General features: G+C 40.8%; 1 protein-coding gene across 1 annotated transcript in view; it reads right to left on the bottom strand.

Moving 5' to 3' along the window:
• TBX20 (T-box 20) overlaps nt 1-16,544 on the bottom strand; it is a 52,484-nt gene extending 35,940 nt beyond the window's left edge. Inside the window, exons 1-5 of the mRNA XM_025380613.1 lie at nt 15,891-16,544; nt 12,298-12,550; nt 11,042-11,206; nt 7,282-7,390; nt 3,217-3,375 (exon numbers count right to left, since the gene is read on the bottom strand). Coding sequence (XP_025236398.1) covers nt 3,217-3,375; nt 7,282-7,390; nt 11,042-11,206; nt 12,298-12,550; nt 15,891-16,017 — 813 coding nt within the window. The 5' untranslated portion in view covers nt 16,018-16,544. The remainder of the gene's footprint in view (nt 1-3,216; nt 3,376-7,281; nt 7,391-11,041; nt 11,207-12,297; nt 12,551-15,890) is intronic.
• Nucleotides 16,545-17,048: the final 504 nt, after the last annotated feature.

Below are 17,048 nucleotides of genomic sequence, written 5' to 3'. Positions count from 1 at the left end.
TTCACTCACAGCTTAGAGGTTAAGGGCACCCCCTCTTGAATCTTAACCACCTGAATTCAAATCTGCAATGGGAGGAGCAAGGTCACTTCATATGACTTAAATTTTAACTCGTCCCTCAATTACCCCGACTGGTATGATGCTGAATAAAATTACGATTGTTCCTATCTCACAATATCGTTGAGAAGATCAAGTATGATTATGAATTCAAGTACTGTCTTGCACATAGTAAGCACCCAAATGGTAGTTATTGTTATTTGTATTATGTAAATAAGACCCTCCTATGATATGAGAGGTCCCACCAACACTTAGGCAGGCTTGCTGTCTCACCTATTAAACCAAATCTCAGGCATTATACTTTAAAGTTTACTAGAAATTTTAATTTTCTTTGTCTCTATAATTTTCACTAAAAAAATAAAGAAGAAAACAATTTACCTCTTCTTGCTTTGGCCCTCTTTAAAAAGAATTATGATAAAAGGAATGAGGTTTCCACATGACAAGTGTCTATGTCATTCCCAAACATCAATAAGGTTTCTTAAGTTAGCATAAATTTAAATTGTTATATTAGCATGGTATATATTATAAAAGCTATGAAATCAATTAGTGTAAAATGAATGGAATGTTTTAGGAATCTTTTTGGAGCCTATGATATTTGCATTCCATGTACCCTCAAATAAATTAAAAACAGGATTGCTGGTTTCAGTGTTCCAGATTCTCAGAGAAATAGCATTAGTGCTTTAGGCCTTCGAAGGCTTCCATCTAACCCCCAACTTTTAGCTTGGGCATTCTGTGAATGTTTCCACTCCTGTGTTACCATGTTGGAGATAATTCAAAGGTTACAATACTTGTCTTTACTATAAGATGACCAGCGTGATAACAGTTATGCCTTAATTTATCTCATTAACTAATATGCCACTAAAATTTTAAAATCCAAATAGTGACAAATTCTCTTTTGACATTTCTGAGATAGCCCAATCATAACCACATGCCTTATTTACAGAGCAACTTACAGCTTCCAAAGGCTTGTTTGCAACAAGCCTACACACACCACTATGTTTGAAATATTCACAGCAATCCCCTAAAATGATCTGGTCAGTTCTTGGCCCTAATATATAGGGGTAAGGAAAATAGCAGCCACTGGTGAAATGAAATCTACTCAAAGTTGTACAGAAATCCTAGGAGAGTAAGCCTTATATGCATCCACTCTGGCCATCTGCCCACATCCCTTTTCCAGGCTTCTGCTATCTCATATGTGTGAGGCTGGCTGTGATGTCAGCTTCATCTTGCCTTTCCCGAGAGTTTCCACACCACCTCGCTTCCAGGTGACCATCCCCCTCTGGACTCTGAGCCATTGCCAGGCAGCATCTAACAGCTACTCACTCAGAACCCAAAACCTAACAACATCAAGACAAGAGGAGAGCAACAGTCTTGGCTACCTATGACCAATGAAACAAACACAAGACACAAAGACACCGAGAGGTCATGAACAACTGAATGTGCCAAGTAAACTGAGCATGCAACTTCCTTTTTTTTTTTTTTTTTTTTTTTGAGATGGAGTCTCGCTCTGTCGCCCAGGCTGGAGTGCAGTGGCCGGATCTCAGCTCACTGCAAGCTCCGCCTCCCGGGTTTACGCCATTCTCCTGCCTCAGCCTCCCGAGTAGCTGGGACTACAGGCGCCCGCCACCTCGCCCGGCTAGTTTTTTGTATTTTTTTTAGTAGAGACGGGGTTTCACCGTATTAGCCAGGATGGTCTCGATCTCCTGACCTCGTGATCCGCCCGTCTCGGCCTCCCAAAGTGCTGGGATTACAGGCTTGAGCCACTGCGCCCGGCCGTAACTTCCTTTTATACTGAAGCGTATGAAAAGGAATTCTATTGCTGGTCCTTTCTGACGGAGAGAAGTTACTCACCCTCCCTTAGCTTCAGCTTCCTCACCTATGGAGTGTTAGTACTGCCACAGCCCCTTAAGCTTACGCTAGGCACAAAAGAAGAAAATGTATGGGAAGTGTCTATCAGTACATGGCCCTTAGTATGGCCTTGATAAATATTTACTAAGTTGGAATAAGCCCTATGGATGAAGAAATGCATTAAGTTTACCTTTTTAAATTTTATTTATTTTTTTGAGGTGGAGTCTCCCTTTGTCGCCCAGGCTGGAGTGCAGCTCACTGCAACCTCTGCCTCCCAAGTTCAAGCAATTCTCCTGCCTCAGCCTCCCGAGTAGCCGGGACTACAGGCACCTGCCACCACGCCCAGCTAATTTTTGTATTTTTACTAGAGACAGGGTTTCACCATGTTGGCCAGGTTGGTCTTGAACTCCTGACCTCAGGTAATCTACCCACCCTGGCCTCCCAAAGTGCTGGGATTACAGGCGTGAGCCACCGCACCTGGCCAGAAATGCGTTAATCTTAAATGTGATGTATAACAGAGAGTAAAAAATATAGGTTGAGTACCCCTTATCTGAAATGCTTGGGACCAAAAGTATTTTGGATCTCAGATTTTCTCAGATTTGGGAATTTTGCATTATACTTACAGGTTAAGCATCCTTAATCTACAAATCTAAAATCTGAAATGCTCCAATGAGCATTTTCTTTGAGTGCCATGTCAATGCTCAAAAAGTTTCAGATTTTGGAGCATTCAGATTTTGGGTTTTTGTATCAGGGATACTCACCTTGCATATAATTCAATAATATAAATCAGATATCTTGATGTTACGTACTACTATAGTTTACTATCTAAAAAGACACTTAAAGTCATTTTACCAGAATTATCTCACCCTAAACTATAGCTGAATAAACCTCACAAAATATCTCAAGTATCAGCAGTTTGGGCAGTTGGATAGAATAGGTATGTTTAATTCAGCAGAGAAACTGAGCCTTTAAACGTTATGAAGCAACAAGAACATGGTTATACATGTTACCAGAAGGAGGAAAAAGAGGCAAGTAACTTTCTGGAGAAGAAAATGTGAGAAAGCAGATTGGGATGAGTGTGGGTGGGGAAGTGGGCAGTTAAAAACCTTACCCATAATACAGAGATTCTAGAAAATATAGCGTAATACACAGTCATTCAACACACTCTTAGAGGTCCTAGCACTGAAACTCAATAGCTCTCTGCAAAGTGAACATCCATTTTGAGTACTGGGATATCTCTTCTCTCCAAGAAAATGTAAGAACCTCCTAAATCCTTCTCTTATGCAGGAACTAAATTGTGAACTGTACACTCACCAGTTGATTCTGGTAGGCAGTGACTGCCGTAAAAACTGTTTCTGGAAAGATGAAAGTTCTAAATTCTTCAGACTTCAGGTTGAGCAATGAGGCTGTGTGGTCTTTCTTCTTAATGATGTGCACCCTTGGCTGGTACTTATGCATTGAGTTCAAAATTATCTACAACAAAAAGATGGCAAGTACTGAATTTTACATACTTATACTGCTAAACAGGCAAAATTACAGTGAGGCAAGAACGAACCAAATGGTCTACAATTTCAAAGTCAATTTTAAGATACGGATCTACCCTTTCCAGCCTTAAGGCAAATCATTTTCACAAGATCCTGCAGAGTCATTGTTGTGAATCACATTTTACCAAAACAACTGCAAACCACACAGGTTGTTTCAAGTGTCCTTTCTAAAATGGTAGGGGGAGGGGTCATCTGAAGGATAAGTTTCACCTATTTTTAAAAATAGTCTTTTAAATACTTTTGGTTTGCTAGTCAAGTTAGACCAAAGGATGCAAGTCTAAATTTTCTAGAATAAGAAATCATATATTCTAAGAGGCCAGACTATTATTTATGGAGAAAAAAATAAAAGAGTTTAGAAAAGCAGTGTGGTGTTAGACAGACTTGGGTTAAAATTTTGAATCTGTCAGTTTCTAGTGCTTTAATCCTGAGCCAAGTAATCTCATCTCCCCAGTTCCTAGTTTTCTCACATGCAAAAACAGTACTAACCTCATAGGGCTGGCACACAGGAAACAGGAAGTGCTCAGTAAATGTGAATTGTATTATTATTAGTAATAGAAGGAGTATTTATGACAGCTTCCTTGATTTCTAACTTCCAGTTATTAAACCAAACTTGAATCATGATAGCCATCTTCCATTCTGTAGCCAGTAAAATTTGCCAAGTACTCAGAAATCATAAACACACTCTCGTTAACAAGGCAGCCAAGAGATAGTATTTTTCATATATCTTTTAAATAAAATATAAAAGCTAGCCATTATGAATCAGGGCAATAAAATTCAATTTCAGATAGAAAAGGTTTCTCACATCTTCCCTCCTGCCATTCAGACAGCTATCTAAGTCTGCAAAAGTTGGGGGTATGTCTTTCTGGGGATGAGAGGGCTCACACTGTATGCCCTCCTCTCCAAGGAGCTAGCAGAGAGCGCAACTCTCAGGTGACATCACACGATAAACAGCCTGGCAGGACCAATGGCACTCTGCTGGTTGCTGCTGCTAGTCATGCAACTGATGGCTCCCTGGCTTTCTTGGCTAACCTGGGTGTGGGGCATGAGTGTTTCTGCCAATTGACTTTAGCAGAGTTGAATACTAGTCACTGTGGGATAACTGATATATAATCGGGTCGCTCTCTATGCTGAGGTGTAAGCCAACCTAAAGTTACAGGGTTTCAACTGCGATTGAATTTTGAACATGCTGCCTTTTTATGATCTCAAACTGGAACAGGAATAACTGAAACAAAGGAGATCTTTAAATGAATCAAAATAATGTTTTTGAATGATAATATGATCTCTTTGTCTAATGCATTTATTCCAAGGATTTCAAGCGATTGATCCTCAGCCAAATGCTTGAATAAAGTTGAAGTAACAAAACCAAATATTTTCCTCCTATCACTAAAATAAGAAAAAAATTAACATTCATCATATATTCTACTGAGAAGATAGGAAGAATTTTCACATCATACCCAGTCACCCATACATACACATACCAAAATGGAATATGCCCTAAGCTTTAAATAAGCTTCTTCTTTCCCCAGTTCTACCACCTGAATGTTAATTTCCTTTGGGGAAGGTTACTGGACAGACTCAGACACCAGACTGAGCCTCTAAGACCCCAGGGCTCCTTGACTCTCTGCTCAAGCCCTCCTGTGACTTGAGGACTAAGGAACACTAATAGAAATGTAGACTCTGCTTCACTCAAGAAATAATTCTTGAGAATAAAAAAGTTTCCTTTTCTGAAACTAAAACTGCATCTGTAAGAGAGGCTTCTTCAGAACCTATTCAAAGAAGTTAGCTTAACAACACAGGATCTAAAAATCTTTCCTTGTATTAATAGTTTTCAGAATACACTAATTCTGGTGATAAAGCATTATATTAAATATAATTTTTTGGGGGGACAGGGTCTTGCTCTGTCACCCAGGCTGACTTGCAGTGGCACAATCACAACTCGCTGTAGCCTCGACCTCCCAGGCCCAAGTGATCCTCCCACCTCAGCCACCCAAGTAGCTGGGACTAGAAGTGCATGCCACCACATCCAGCTAATTTTTTGTTTTGTTTCGTTTTCATAGAGATAGGATCTCTCTACATTGCTCTGGCTGGTTTCAAACTCCGCGGTTCAAGCAATCTTCCCAGTTCAACCTCTGAAGTGCTGGGATTACAGTGTGAGCCACCGTGCCTGACCAGTATAAAAGTTTTAAAGCTAAAATGCATATAAGCAACCACCTAAGACTAACCAGTTTTTTTAAGGTATAATCTTGGTATATCCAGGCTAGACCCTAGAGCTTCTGAAATCTAGTTTAGAGCTATTACTACCCAATGAAGCTGATGCTAAAAGAAAAGCATTTCAATTATGGACAACTGATCTCAAAATGGCTCTCAAGTATTTTTGGAAAGACTCAAATAATTCCTCTAAAAATTTCATATATAGAAAATTCTAGAATCGTAAAAGAATTTCATTTATCCCTGCAAAAATTTCCATTAAGGTTCAAGAAATTTTAATATAAATGACATTAAGAATGATCACTGACCTACAAAAAATCACTCCATACTTCATAAATTTTAACCTGTAAAAAAAAATTTATAAGTGGAAGCATATTTAAAAAAAAAGAAAAGAAAATTATGCCAATAACCTTAAAGATAAAGATCAACTTTCTTTTTCAACACATAAAAAAACAGAAGCATATTAAGCTACTTCCAATATCCCAACAGCACCACCAGCAGAGTCCTGAGTTAAGTGGCTACCCTGACTTGGTTTTAATAAACACGGTCTCCTGTGGGTAGAGGGGTAGTGCTAGCGCCTAAAGTGATTTATTTGGTTCCAGGTCTAATCCAACCATTTGAAACCAAACCTGGAACTTTCTTATTATCTACTTATGACCATCTTTGTTGAGAAGGTCTTCAAACACTTCCTCTAAATTGCACAGATTTGATCCTTACACATTGTATATATGTATTCAAATATCACATGTACCCCATAAATACGTACAATTATTATGTATCAATTAAAAATTATTAAAAGAAGAAAAAATTATGGAAGTTTATCTAAAGTTCTCTTAGCATAAAATCTAAGACAGAATTTTTATGTGAATCTTTATTTAAGAGCATGAAGTAACATCCCAGCAGTGCCTTAAAAAGGCATTTTATCAAATATGTAAGGACCTGCATCAATGACTATTTGTTCTATTAAACTACTGATAAGAATACAGAGTTAATTTTTCTTTTTTCCACATTCATAAACTTTATACTAACACAAAATCAAATTGTTTTGTTTTTAATTACAGGGCTTCTTTATGCTTTAATATTCATGAAACTCTCCAAAAAAAAAAAAAAAAGGTTACATAATGAGTAAACAGCACTTTCCCAAACTGATCTGGACATAAAATCCTTTTGTTATTTCATCTATATGTTCTATAGAACACACTTTGGGAAACCCCCATCAGAGGTCCTAGCCCTATTCTCTTTAGGTTTTATTATCTGATATGCGGCTGACAGAAATTAGATGCTTAACCCAACAACAGGCTATAGTAGCCTCCAAAAAATGTATATTCCCTTAGTTTACTTGGCTCTGGTGGTACAGCAATTTCAGAAGCCTAGGAGTTCCACGGGACAGAAGATCCCTGACCCTCTTGCATAGAAATGGCATACGGCATAGCATCCCTGTAAATGACCTATTAACAAAATCAGTCAAAGTCCCCTGAAGAACACATAAATGTTCCCATAAAATGACTCAGAGATAGAAGGTGGGAAGGGGAGAGGGAAGGCAGGAAGGGACTCAGAGAGAGACAGTTTTGTGTGACTTGTCCATTCCATCTCAGGGAACCTGCACAGTCCAAGGCACGGTACTTACATGTCCATGTTGATCCAGTTCATTGTTGGTGAGTTTCACCTTTTCAAAAGACACCATCTGTTTGAGTAGTTGTTCCCCGGTGAAAGGAGAATCTGGGTGCACATAGAGCCTAAGAAAGTTAGGAGAAAACTATTGAGACTTTTTTAAAAAGTCTGTCTCTGTGGGTTATAAAATGTTCTAATTCTAAGGGAACACATAAACCATGTATAAGTGGTAAATTTTACCGCCCCATATATGTCAAATTTATTACTGTTGCAATGTCAAAACAACTCTAAAATGTCTAATGTATTTCTTCATGTACCAATTATCTAAATGAGATAATACTTAACAAATTTTCTATTAAAAGCTGAGCAAGCCATTTTTTAAAGGGGTGTGTGTGTGTGTGTGTGTTCATCTATCTAGTCCACTACTGGTCTGCTTCGATCAAACGCAAAATCTTCTTTCTGAAAGTGCTTTCAAAAGAAAAACTAGCTTACACTAATTGCATAAGTTCCTATTATAAATGTCTCTTAAATAACAATGAAAATGTAAATAATTTAAACGAGAAAATAATTTTAGAGAATCTATTTATTTAAACTTGAAGGTTTAAAGTTTGTGTTTTTAGTAAATACAAGACGGAGTAATTTTAATATAGGGACATGGAGAACTTCCAGTAGTCCAGAGACCAGCTGGCATTCTGTTCTTCCTGTTACATTAACACTACCACTTTCACCATTATCTGTTTATGTGCTCACTGAATGAGAGTTAAAACAAGCTAGACACACTTCACATTATTCAATTTATTTATTTGTAAACAGTGCAAGCCAAAAAAAGCTCTCACTTGGATGGGAAAAATTTGTTTATCATTTATTGATCAGTTGCTACATGCAAGGCAATCTTTTACTCACTCACAGTTAAATGCAGGTCACTTTTTCTACCTGTGATAATCGACTTAAATGCAGCTCTTTGTAAGTCCCCATCCTGGTATCTTCTTGACTTAAGTCTTTCTGAAGTCAGAGAGAGACTACAGAACTAATGAGGGGGAAGCAAAATCCTTGATTTTATAGGACAAATTCCTTTATCCACGTAACAGGTTATTTACACCTAAATTTTATATAGGATCCTTATAACTACAATTAAACATAAATATTTTTACTAGGGCAAAAGCAAGGGATAGAAGTCATAAAATCTTCTTTGTACTATTCATGTAAAGAACAAGAAATCTGTGCCATGGTTTGTCACACAGAAGACTAAGAATAGAAGAATTCTATACAAATGCTTAAACTCACAAAGTCCACCAGGAGCAATGCACAAAAAGGTTGACAGCACCAAAGATTCTTACCAGACCTACAGAGAAACTGTAAAGGCTTCAGGCATTTGCCTGCCTGTTAATTCCACTGTTTTTAGGAGGAGTGCTCACAGTTGCCTTTCAATTATTCTTTGATAACACAATCACTTTTCAAGTACCATCCTTCCAAGACTATAGCTTTATAGGTGCAGTTGTTTTACTGATCAGAACCACATTCCTCCCTCTAAAAAAATTCAACATTATTTAAAGTCCTAAAGTTGATGAAATGTTCCCTCTTTAAGGATCACATTTACCACATGTTATAGCTATTAATAAAATATTAATGTATTTAAATCTTATATACTTTAAAGAAAAGGAGATGTCCTATATGAAAATGTAACATTATTTTAGATTGTAAGTAATATCTTGCTTATTATTACAATCAAGTGATACTGTCAAGCATTATTTCTTCTGATTAGGAATGACTGACCAATGAACTTCAGCCTGAAATAAAACGCTTCAAAGTCCTAAAACCATGGGAAATTTTTGTCATCAGTACAAAAATTATCAACTCCCAAGTTCTTCGCTTTTCTCTTATGGAGACAGATAAATAGCAAACTATTTATTTTAATAATAATAAATAGTTGCTAAATTATCTACAATATTTTTATCCCATAAGCTAAACATTTTTATTTAATATCAATCTAAAAAAGCTGAACTAGGATGAATGAAAAAAATATACAGGAAGCTCCTCCTCTCAAGTCCCCCAGGGACTTAAAATTCCAGCAATAGCTTAAACATGCTTCAGTTAAGATAGTGTATTGGTACACACTTTTCTTCTCCAACCAGAGCAGATTAGTAACATAAACAGGGCATGTCATATTTCCAAAGTCCTGCTGGCCTGCATCAGCTCCCCATACCTTCAGATAGGAAGAAAATGTATGTTTAATAAGAGTGATTAACTTCTTAGAGGAAAGACTGGAAGGCAAAAAAAAAAAAAAAAAAAAAAAGGAGGGTTTGCTTATACAAAATGGTTAGGAATCTGCTAAAATACTCTCTCCGGTTTAAAATGATATTGAAAAGTTTGGAAGGAAGCTCAAGAATAATAGTAAAGTATTTAATAGTAAATAGAAAAGAACGCTAATTTTATTAATTTTAATATCTATTATAAACTGGTGAATCTTACTCAACTAAAAAAAAAAAACCAGCAGCAATTGTTTTTTAGATTTTCTTAGTCTTGACAGTTATTTAATATACTGATTTGAAAGGGCTGGGAAGACGCCCTTTCTAGTCTCTTCCGAGAATGGAAAACTCTGAGAGATTGCTTTTAATCTCTTTTCTAGTGCACTTAGCATACGATAAGCTCAATAATACAATAAACTACTAATTAAGCTGAATATTCTATCTGAACCATATGTGTAATTGTCTGTTGATTCTCTGTCTTGACTATGACTCCAGACTAGACACAAAGTACCAGCCGTAATTTAACAGTTTCCTAATCTGTACATTTAAATAAATTCTTAGCTCTGATATAAACTTTCAATCAATCACAAAAAGTCATTCAACAACAAAAATTACTCATTAAACATAAACAACAAAAATTAGTCATTAAAGAAAAGTTATGAGGCTGGGTTTTAAAATCCCAAATATAAAGTCAGCAAATATGTTTTGTTTTGTATTAAAGTAGGCAGTTACATTCCTGTAACTTCATCTATTATTCTTCATATAAGCAAGTGTATGTTTTCCTGTTAGAATGCTCATTTGGTTAAAACAGTAACAGTAAAGGTTTGCATGTGCTTTTTTAAGGATGGTACTCCTGGAAAAACTGTATTAGCAATGAATTTCACAAGAGTAAATATGCATGATCCCTAATAAGTTAACTGAGGAATGTTTCATGTAAAAGAACCTGTTATTGAATTACATTCATCCGCTAAAATTATAAAGGGAGAAAATAAAACTTAGCTTTTTTTTTTTTTTTTTACTTAAAAATCTCTGAACCTTTATTGGTCAAAAACAACTGAATTTTACCTAAATGGTGTTTATTACATGCAGTTATAACTATATGATTAACAAATACTATAAGCAACCATTTTACTAACATATACTCTTCTAAAAAGAATTTTAGGACAACCACTTCATCAGTAGGTTTATTCACTCTGGTTTTAAGCAGCAATTAGAGAGGATGTCTATATTTATATTTATATTTATACAAAATGGGTCCACATTTCTAACTGAAATTTAAGAAAAACTTTGAAATGAATTGCTGCCTAACGAAACATAAACTTAAAGACAGTGTTTTCTCTACGCACAAACTACCTTTCTCAGAGCCTAGCCCATATTTTGTGTAGTCAATCCTGGAGTGTCCAGGCTTGGAATGCTCTCTTGCCAGAGCCCGTTGCTTTAAAAACACACTTGCTTAAAATTCACACAAGCCAGAAACATTCTGACAGAAGCGTTAACAATTTTCTCGGTGAAAAATCCGGAGGCACGAACCTGGCTGGCAACGGTGGGTCGGCTTTGCCAGCCACCAGCCAGGAGGACCGGTGGTAGGCGTAGCGGTACCTCTTGTTGTCCACAGGGACGATGTCCATCAGGACTATGTACTTGGCCTCAGGATCCACCCCCGAAAAGGACACCCGGATGGTCGGAAACATCCTCCTGACAGAGAGAGACAGAGAATGGGCCCTGTTTATGCTGCCTAATAAACTGGCCTGAATTAGGAAGAGAGGAAGGGAGGGAGGGAAAGGGTCTGACTCCCCTCTCTATCCGGTCCACAAACCCCTCTTTTGTTTTGTTTACAGCCTCAGAGAAGTGAATACAGAGACAGGGTTTTCTTCCAAGCCTAGATAATTTTAAGAGTCACCTTTGCAAGCGTTAATTGCTAGGTGAAAAGGTGTGGGTGGAGGTGGGGGTATGTTTTAACACCAGAAGGTCTGTGATTAGGGAAAACCCTATTCATTTTAACGATCAAGCACTTTAAGTGTCCAAGGAACCGAAGTCCCTGGAGCTGGCCCAGTCACACAACTTACCCGCATCCCAGCCAGAAAACTCTGCTCTTGCAAAACAAAAGCCAAAAGCCGAGGTTTCTGGGAAGGATTTCTCAGAGACCCTGCAGGTATTTTCTGCAGTCCCAAGAGCTAGAGCCACCAAGTTTTGCCGGCCTCTGCTCCATCCCAACCTCCCTGCAGCCCTGCAGCTTCCTGCCTGGCCAAAGCCCGCCCGGCTCTGGCGCCAAGAGGCCCCGAGCAGTGCTCCTTCCTACAGGGAATTTTATCGTTTCAAATTTCATTCTTCCGCCCAGGTTTTAATTTCAGTCTTTAATGGGAGCTGGCAGCTTTTGCAAATTGAGGCTGATAAAAGGGAAGCTACTCACCTATCTAGAAGCACCCAGCAGCTCACCAGGCACCCCTGGCACAAATTCCTCCTCCTTCCAGATCCCGACCCTCCACCCACCAAACCTTCTCCAGCTCCAGGGAAAGCAGACCACACCCTTCAGGCTTAGTGTGCCTCCCTGGTCCCTGTGCCCTTCTCAACAAAGGCAGGGTGGAACTTCCCATGACCAAATCCTGAGAACGCAAATGACTAGACATCCTGTAGCTCTTAATGCAAGCTGGTGGAAAGAAGCTGCCCTGGAGCTCGGCTGTCTCTCTGCTCCACGACCAGCCAGCTCTCATCCAGTTCCTGGAAGCACCCTCAGCTCCCCAGGGAGTGTCCTGACTCTCTACCCCCAACCGCCAAGTCCCAACTACCTGCCAGACTTGGTGATGATCATCTCGGTGCCCAGCTCATGGAATTTGTCCCAAAGCTCCTTGGTTTCCAGGCTGCAAGCGATTTTGGCCATTTCCTCACTGGGGATGATGGGGGTGGTGGGGATCAGCGGCTCAGTGCACAGAGAGGAGGAAGACGGGCTGCTGCCACCGCCTCCACCAAACTCCCCGTGAGCATCCAGGCTGGTCAGCTCACCCAGAGGCTGGGCACAGGACGACTTCTCCACAAATTGCTCTGGAGGCAAAGAGAATTGTGAATGACAGCTGACACTGTTCAACAAGGAACGATCTGGAAAGAACAGCACAACCAAAATGGTCACTTGGATTTGACTCAGGAAAAGTTAAGCTCAGAAACTCCAAGCAGGGCTCTAGGAATGACCTATCACTGTATACTGTATAAAATTACCTGGGATTCCCACAGAGTAGCATGCCCAGTGTTTCCTGACCAAATTGGTGAGTTCTAGAATGACTACTTGTCTCCACCAGTACTGCAACCGACTTTGGGAAACAAAAATGTAAGAGAGGAAGAAGGGAAAGGTGATGATCATGAGGGAAAGGTGATGAGCATGAAGGATGCAAAGCAAATATTCCTATTGTCATCTCTCCCAAATTCTGAACTTTGTAGCTCATGGAACTGATGCCAGTCCTGCCTCTTTGACAACCAGGAGAAATTTTTCTCCATGGAGAGACCAAAGGAGCAAAGAGATCAGCACCTTCCTCACTTGGAGAGGAACTTTCCCTTCCTTCCTGGAGCCCTCTCTCCATAAGAGAAAAGGAAAGGAGGATAGGAGGGTGAAAGAAAAATGGGGAATGTTTAGTCACTTCACCTCTGTGCCTGACTTTCAGTTTTGTAAGCTTTATGATGAGAGTTAGAACATTTTTGTAATATTCCTCCCAGCCCGAGATCTTACGAAAGATGTTAGCGTACAGCTTGCTAAATCACAGGAGCAGGTTCTGTGGGCCATTTTCAGAAGAGGCTTAGAAGAATTACTTGAGGGGTGATGTATAAAATTTTTCTGTCTCCCAAAAAGGTCCTAGAAGTGAGGAAAACCACCTCAAACCCAAGCCAGCAGTGTATTAAAGTGAGAAGAATGCTCCGCCATCCACCACCAGGCTGGAATACTGCTGCCTGTGAACCAAACATTCTCCCCCACAGCTGATAAGGGCCTCGGACTACACCAGTCACTTTGATGGAATACAGGGAGACTTTTGTAATTGTCCCAATTATCTTCCATCCCTTAAAAAAGAAACTACTTGAATTTGCAATGTGAAGTTGATCTCTTAAGAGTCCTCAAGAAATCAAAGCCAGTTCTAAATGTATGTATGTGCATGTATATGATGTGTGTGGGCATATGGGACACGCACAGATCATAAGGTGTTTTATTTCCTACACATCTTTGCATGAAGAAAACAGGAAACAGAATGGTTTTACTTTTACTTCTCATGCAATGATAATCCAACCAATGAAAATGTTTTAACTTAAGAATAATCAAATTAACTGCCATCCTGATTTTTTTCAGATTAAAGAAAGGAAACCATACCATAACAAAATCTTATTTTCTACTAATATTTTCAGAAACACATTCACATAATGTCTTCGGAGAGGATGAAGAAGTAGTCTTAACGATTTTTTTTTTTTTTTTTTTTTTTTTTTGCTGACAACTGAAAGAGGCAAACTCCCTAAGCCACAGACTGACCAATGCATCAGGATGGGAAGTAGGAAAGGAAGAAAACGAAATAGAAATGATTCAGTGGACTGAAGCTGTTCTTTTAAATAGACTTTGCATGTTTAAATGGGCAATCCGGGGACACACTGGAATCCCCCTCCCCACTCTATAGTTTGCTTCAACAAAAGTCCCACATTCTCTCTTAACAGAGCTTTTAGGTGTTTTTCTTGCTGGAGTCCTTGGCTTGCAGTCACCTCTGTGGAACTGGCCAGTGTAAGGAACAAGAACACCAGTTCTTTCAGAGCCCATCTCAAAAGCCAGGAGAGGGATACGCATTTTATAGACTAGTGCCTACGTGTGTGTGGGCATGGGGGTGGCGTTGGAGTTGTCAGCTGGGCATGGCTTTAAAGTTCAAGAGTCACAAACTTCGATATAAGGTGGTTTTTCTCAGAAAAATAGAGAGAGAAGGAAGTAATGTTGAAATGACAGTGCAGCTGGGCCTGGCATGTTTCCCAATTTGCTGTCTACACTTCTGTCAGGAATTGTCACCTGAAATCCTCTTTTCCTGCTATGTAACAAACTGAGATATTTACAAAGTATTCAGGGGCCCCTAAACAGCAATGCATAATGTTGAGAAGTCGCACAATATAACTTTGAAATTGTTAGTTATATTTTTCTGAACAATTGGAGTTTGTTTGATTGATTGTCTCCATTCTTTGGCAGCTTTATATTTAGATGGGAGCTCAGTGGGAAGAACCAGGGGAAGGGAGTGAAAACTTGGAAGACAGATTTTTTACTTTTATTTTTTTGACATTCTGTTTTCTAGAAATCTACTAGTTTCTTTTTCCTTGGTTTCAAGTAGCTACAGGAATTTTACTTCTCTCTTTATGCCCAAGCACCTTATTTTTGATCTCGAATACTTCCTTTTCTTCATGTTATCATTATTTTGGATGTGATATGTTAAAGTATTGGGAAGGACAGAGAGAAGAAAAGAAAAATTGGGGAGGATTAAAAAAGAAAAACTAAGTTTGCTATCTGATTTTCACATTGTAGGGATACCAGATGATCAGGCTGTGTAATAATTATTTCCTGAGGATCCATGAGGCAATGATGAGAATGCTTTTTTTTCTCTGAGTTGTAAAGAGATTTTTAAATATTTACCTTGGGCTGGTTCTCTTCCATATAATTCACTAGTGTTAAGAAGAACATAATTCCTATTCTCCCTTTACTCGTAACCTAGTGTCTTCTATAAATGGTAAAGGTTGTTAAACAAACAATATAACTAAAAGTAGAGAAATGTGAGAAATGGTTACTGGTTAGTGTTTTTGCCAGCCTCAACTGAAAATGACGAGTTATAAAATGATGTCTTGGTGATAAGTATAGAGCTTCAGTGAATAAAATGGTTCGTGCAGGGAGAACTGGCTTTTTCTGCTTTACAGTGGTTTCAAAGAGCTTGCTTTGTTTTGTCTATTCAAGTCAGAGGAAAGCCAAAATTAAACTGGTTTCTTATGAAGTCGTTTAGCGTCTCCCTGGTTTCAAACGCACAAGCAGGTGTTACATGCACAGTAACTCCTGTTGAGCCTTAAAAGCAGTTTTATTATTATTTTTCCTTGAATGTTTTTATGCCAACAAACATACACACATACCATATGTCCGATCTGATATATGGATTCTAGAAACTGGGGAGCCCGACGGGCCCAGATATAAGATGCACACCCATAGCATTCAACAGACTGGAGCCTCCAAAGAAAACCTGGACCCAAAAGAAAAAAATCTCCCACCCGCGATGTATGGCTCACGATTTGAGCATCAGACGCCGCTGCGAGCCGCCTGCAGCCAGGGGACAGGGGCAGAGACGGATGCGCAGCACCCCAAGTCCTCGGCGGACAGCCGGGTAGCCCAACTTACCCAGGGGTTTGATTGTGTTCTCCGTCGCCTCCTTCTCCTTAGAGCCGCCGCTCGACATGAGTGCGGCAATGGAGAAGGCGTTGGCCCGGGAGGAGAGTTGGGGCTTGGGCGATGCCGTGAACTCCATGGTCCCCAGCACGCGGTCCTGGCCAGGGACTGGGTCGTCCGAACTGCCGTCCAGATTCCCCAAGGGAGACAAAGACCCGAAACACAGCGCAAAGTTTCCGAGACCAGTTACAGCGGGGCCAGGGACTCCAGAAGTGTCAGCTCCAATCTCTCCAGAGCTGCACACTGGCCTCTATCCCCCACCGCAAAGCCCCGGAGCCGCAGAGACTTCGAGGGCAGCCGGAGAGGAGAGGGCCCACCCAGCACTACAGCGGGTGCGCACGCCCCGGGGCGCTCGGCAGGACGACAGTCTGCACAGCCCAAAGGCGGAAACAAGCATCAACTGCACAAAGTCTTGGGGTCCCGGAGCATTCCCTCCGTGTCCTTCCTCCCTCTGGGGCTGGGGACAGCCGGGATGTCTCAGGCTAAGGTAGCCACCAGCCGAGCGCGGCTGCTAGGGCGCGAGCGAGGGGAGCGCGGCGCGGAGCCACTGACACTGAGCGCTGGCGCTTGCTGCCCTGCGCCTTAATTTGCTGGCGGCGGCGATCCCGGAGGCCCGCAGCCAGTCAGCGCAGTCCCACGTCACCGCTTCCTGATTCCGCCGCCGGGGGCGGGGCCGCGGGCCGGGTGCTGAGGGCGCGCCTAGGGCGCGGCGTCCGCGTGGCCTGTAGCCCCTGCTGTACCGTAGCCCCGCACAGGTTCAGAGAAAAGGGTGCCTCCACTAGGCTGACGCAGTGGCCATGGACACCCCCGCCTGGTCTCGCAGCCCCGGGCGGGAGGGCGGTGCGCGCTGTCGGGAGAGGACCCATCATCGCGGCCTAACGCCCGCGATCCGGGCATGGCCCAGTTGGGGAAGCTATGACCAGACCAGAGGAAGCCTCGGGAGTTCTCGTTTTTTCCATTCTTTTTCTTGCCTGCGCTCAAAGTTCCAAAAAAAAGTAGGGAAGCGCTCACTAGAGCGGAATCCGGCGCCTCTGAACCGGCGCCAACTGGCCAGGTCCATACTCGGGGCAGATCCCAGGGCTGGGACTCTCGTTCGATGGTCCCAAATTT

The sequence above is a fragment of the Theropithecus gelada genome, chromosome 3 (genome assembly GCF_003255815.1).
Source record: "Theropithecus gelada isolate Dixy chromosome 3, Tgel_1.0, whole genome shotgun sequence".
NCBI classification, from domain to species: Eukaryota; Metazoa; Chordata; class Mammalia; order Primates; family Cercopithecidae; genus Theropithecus; species Theropithecus gelada.
The sequence above is the reverse complement of the archived record's forward strand: the minus strand, read 5'-3'. Positions and strand labels throughout refer to the sequence as shown.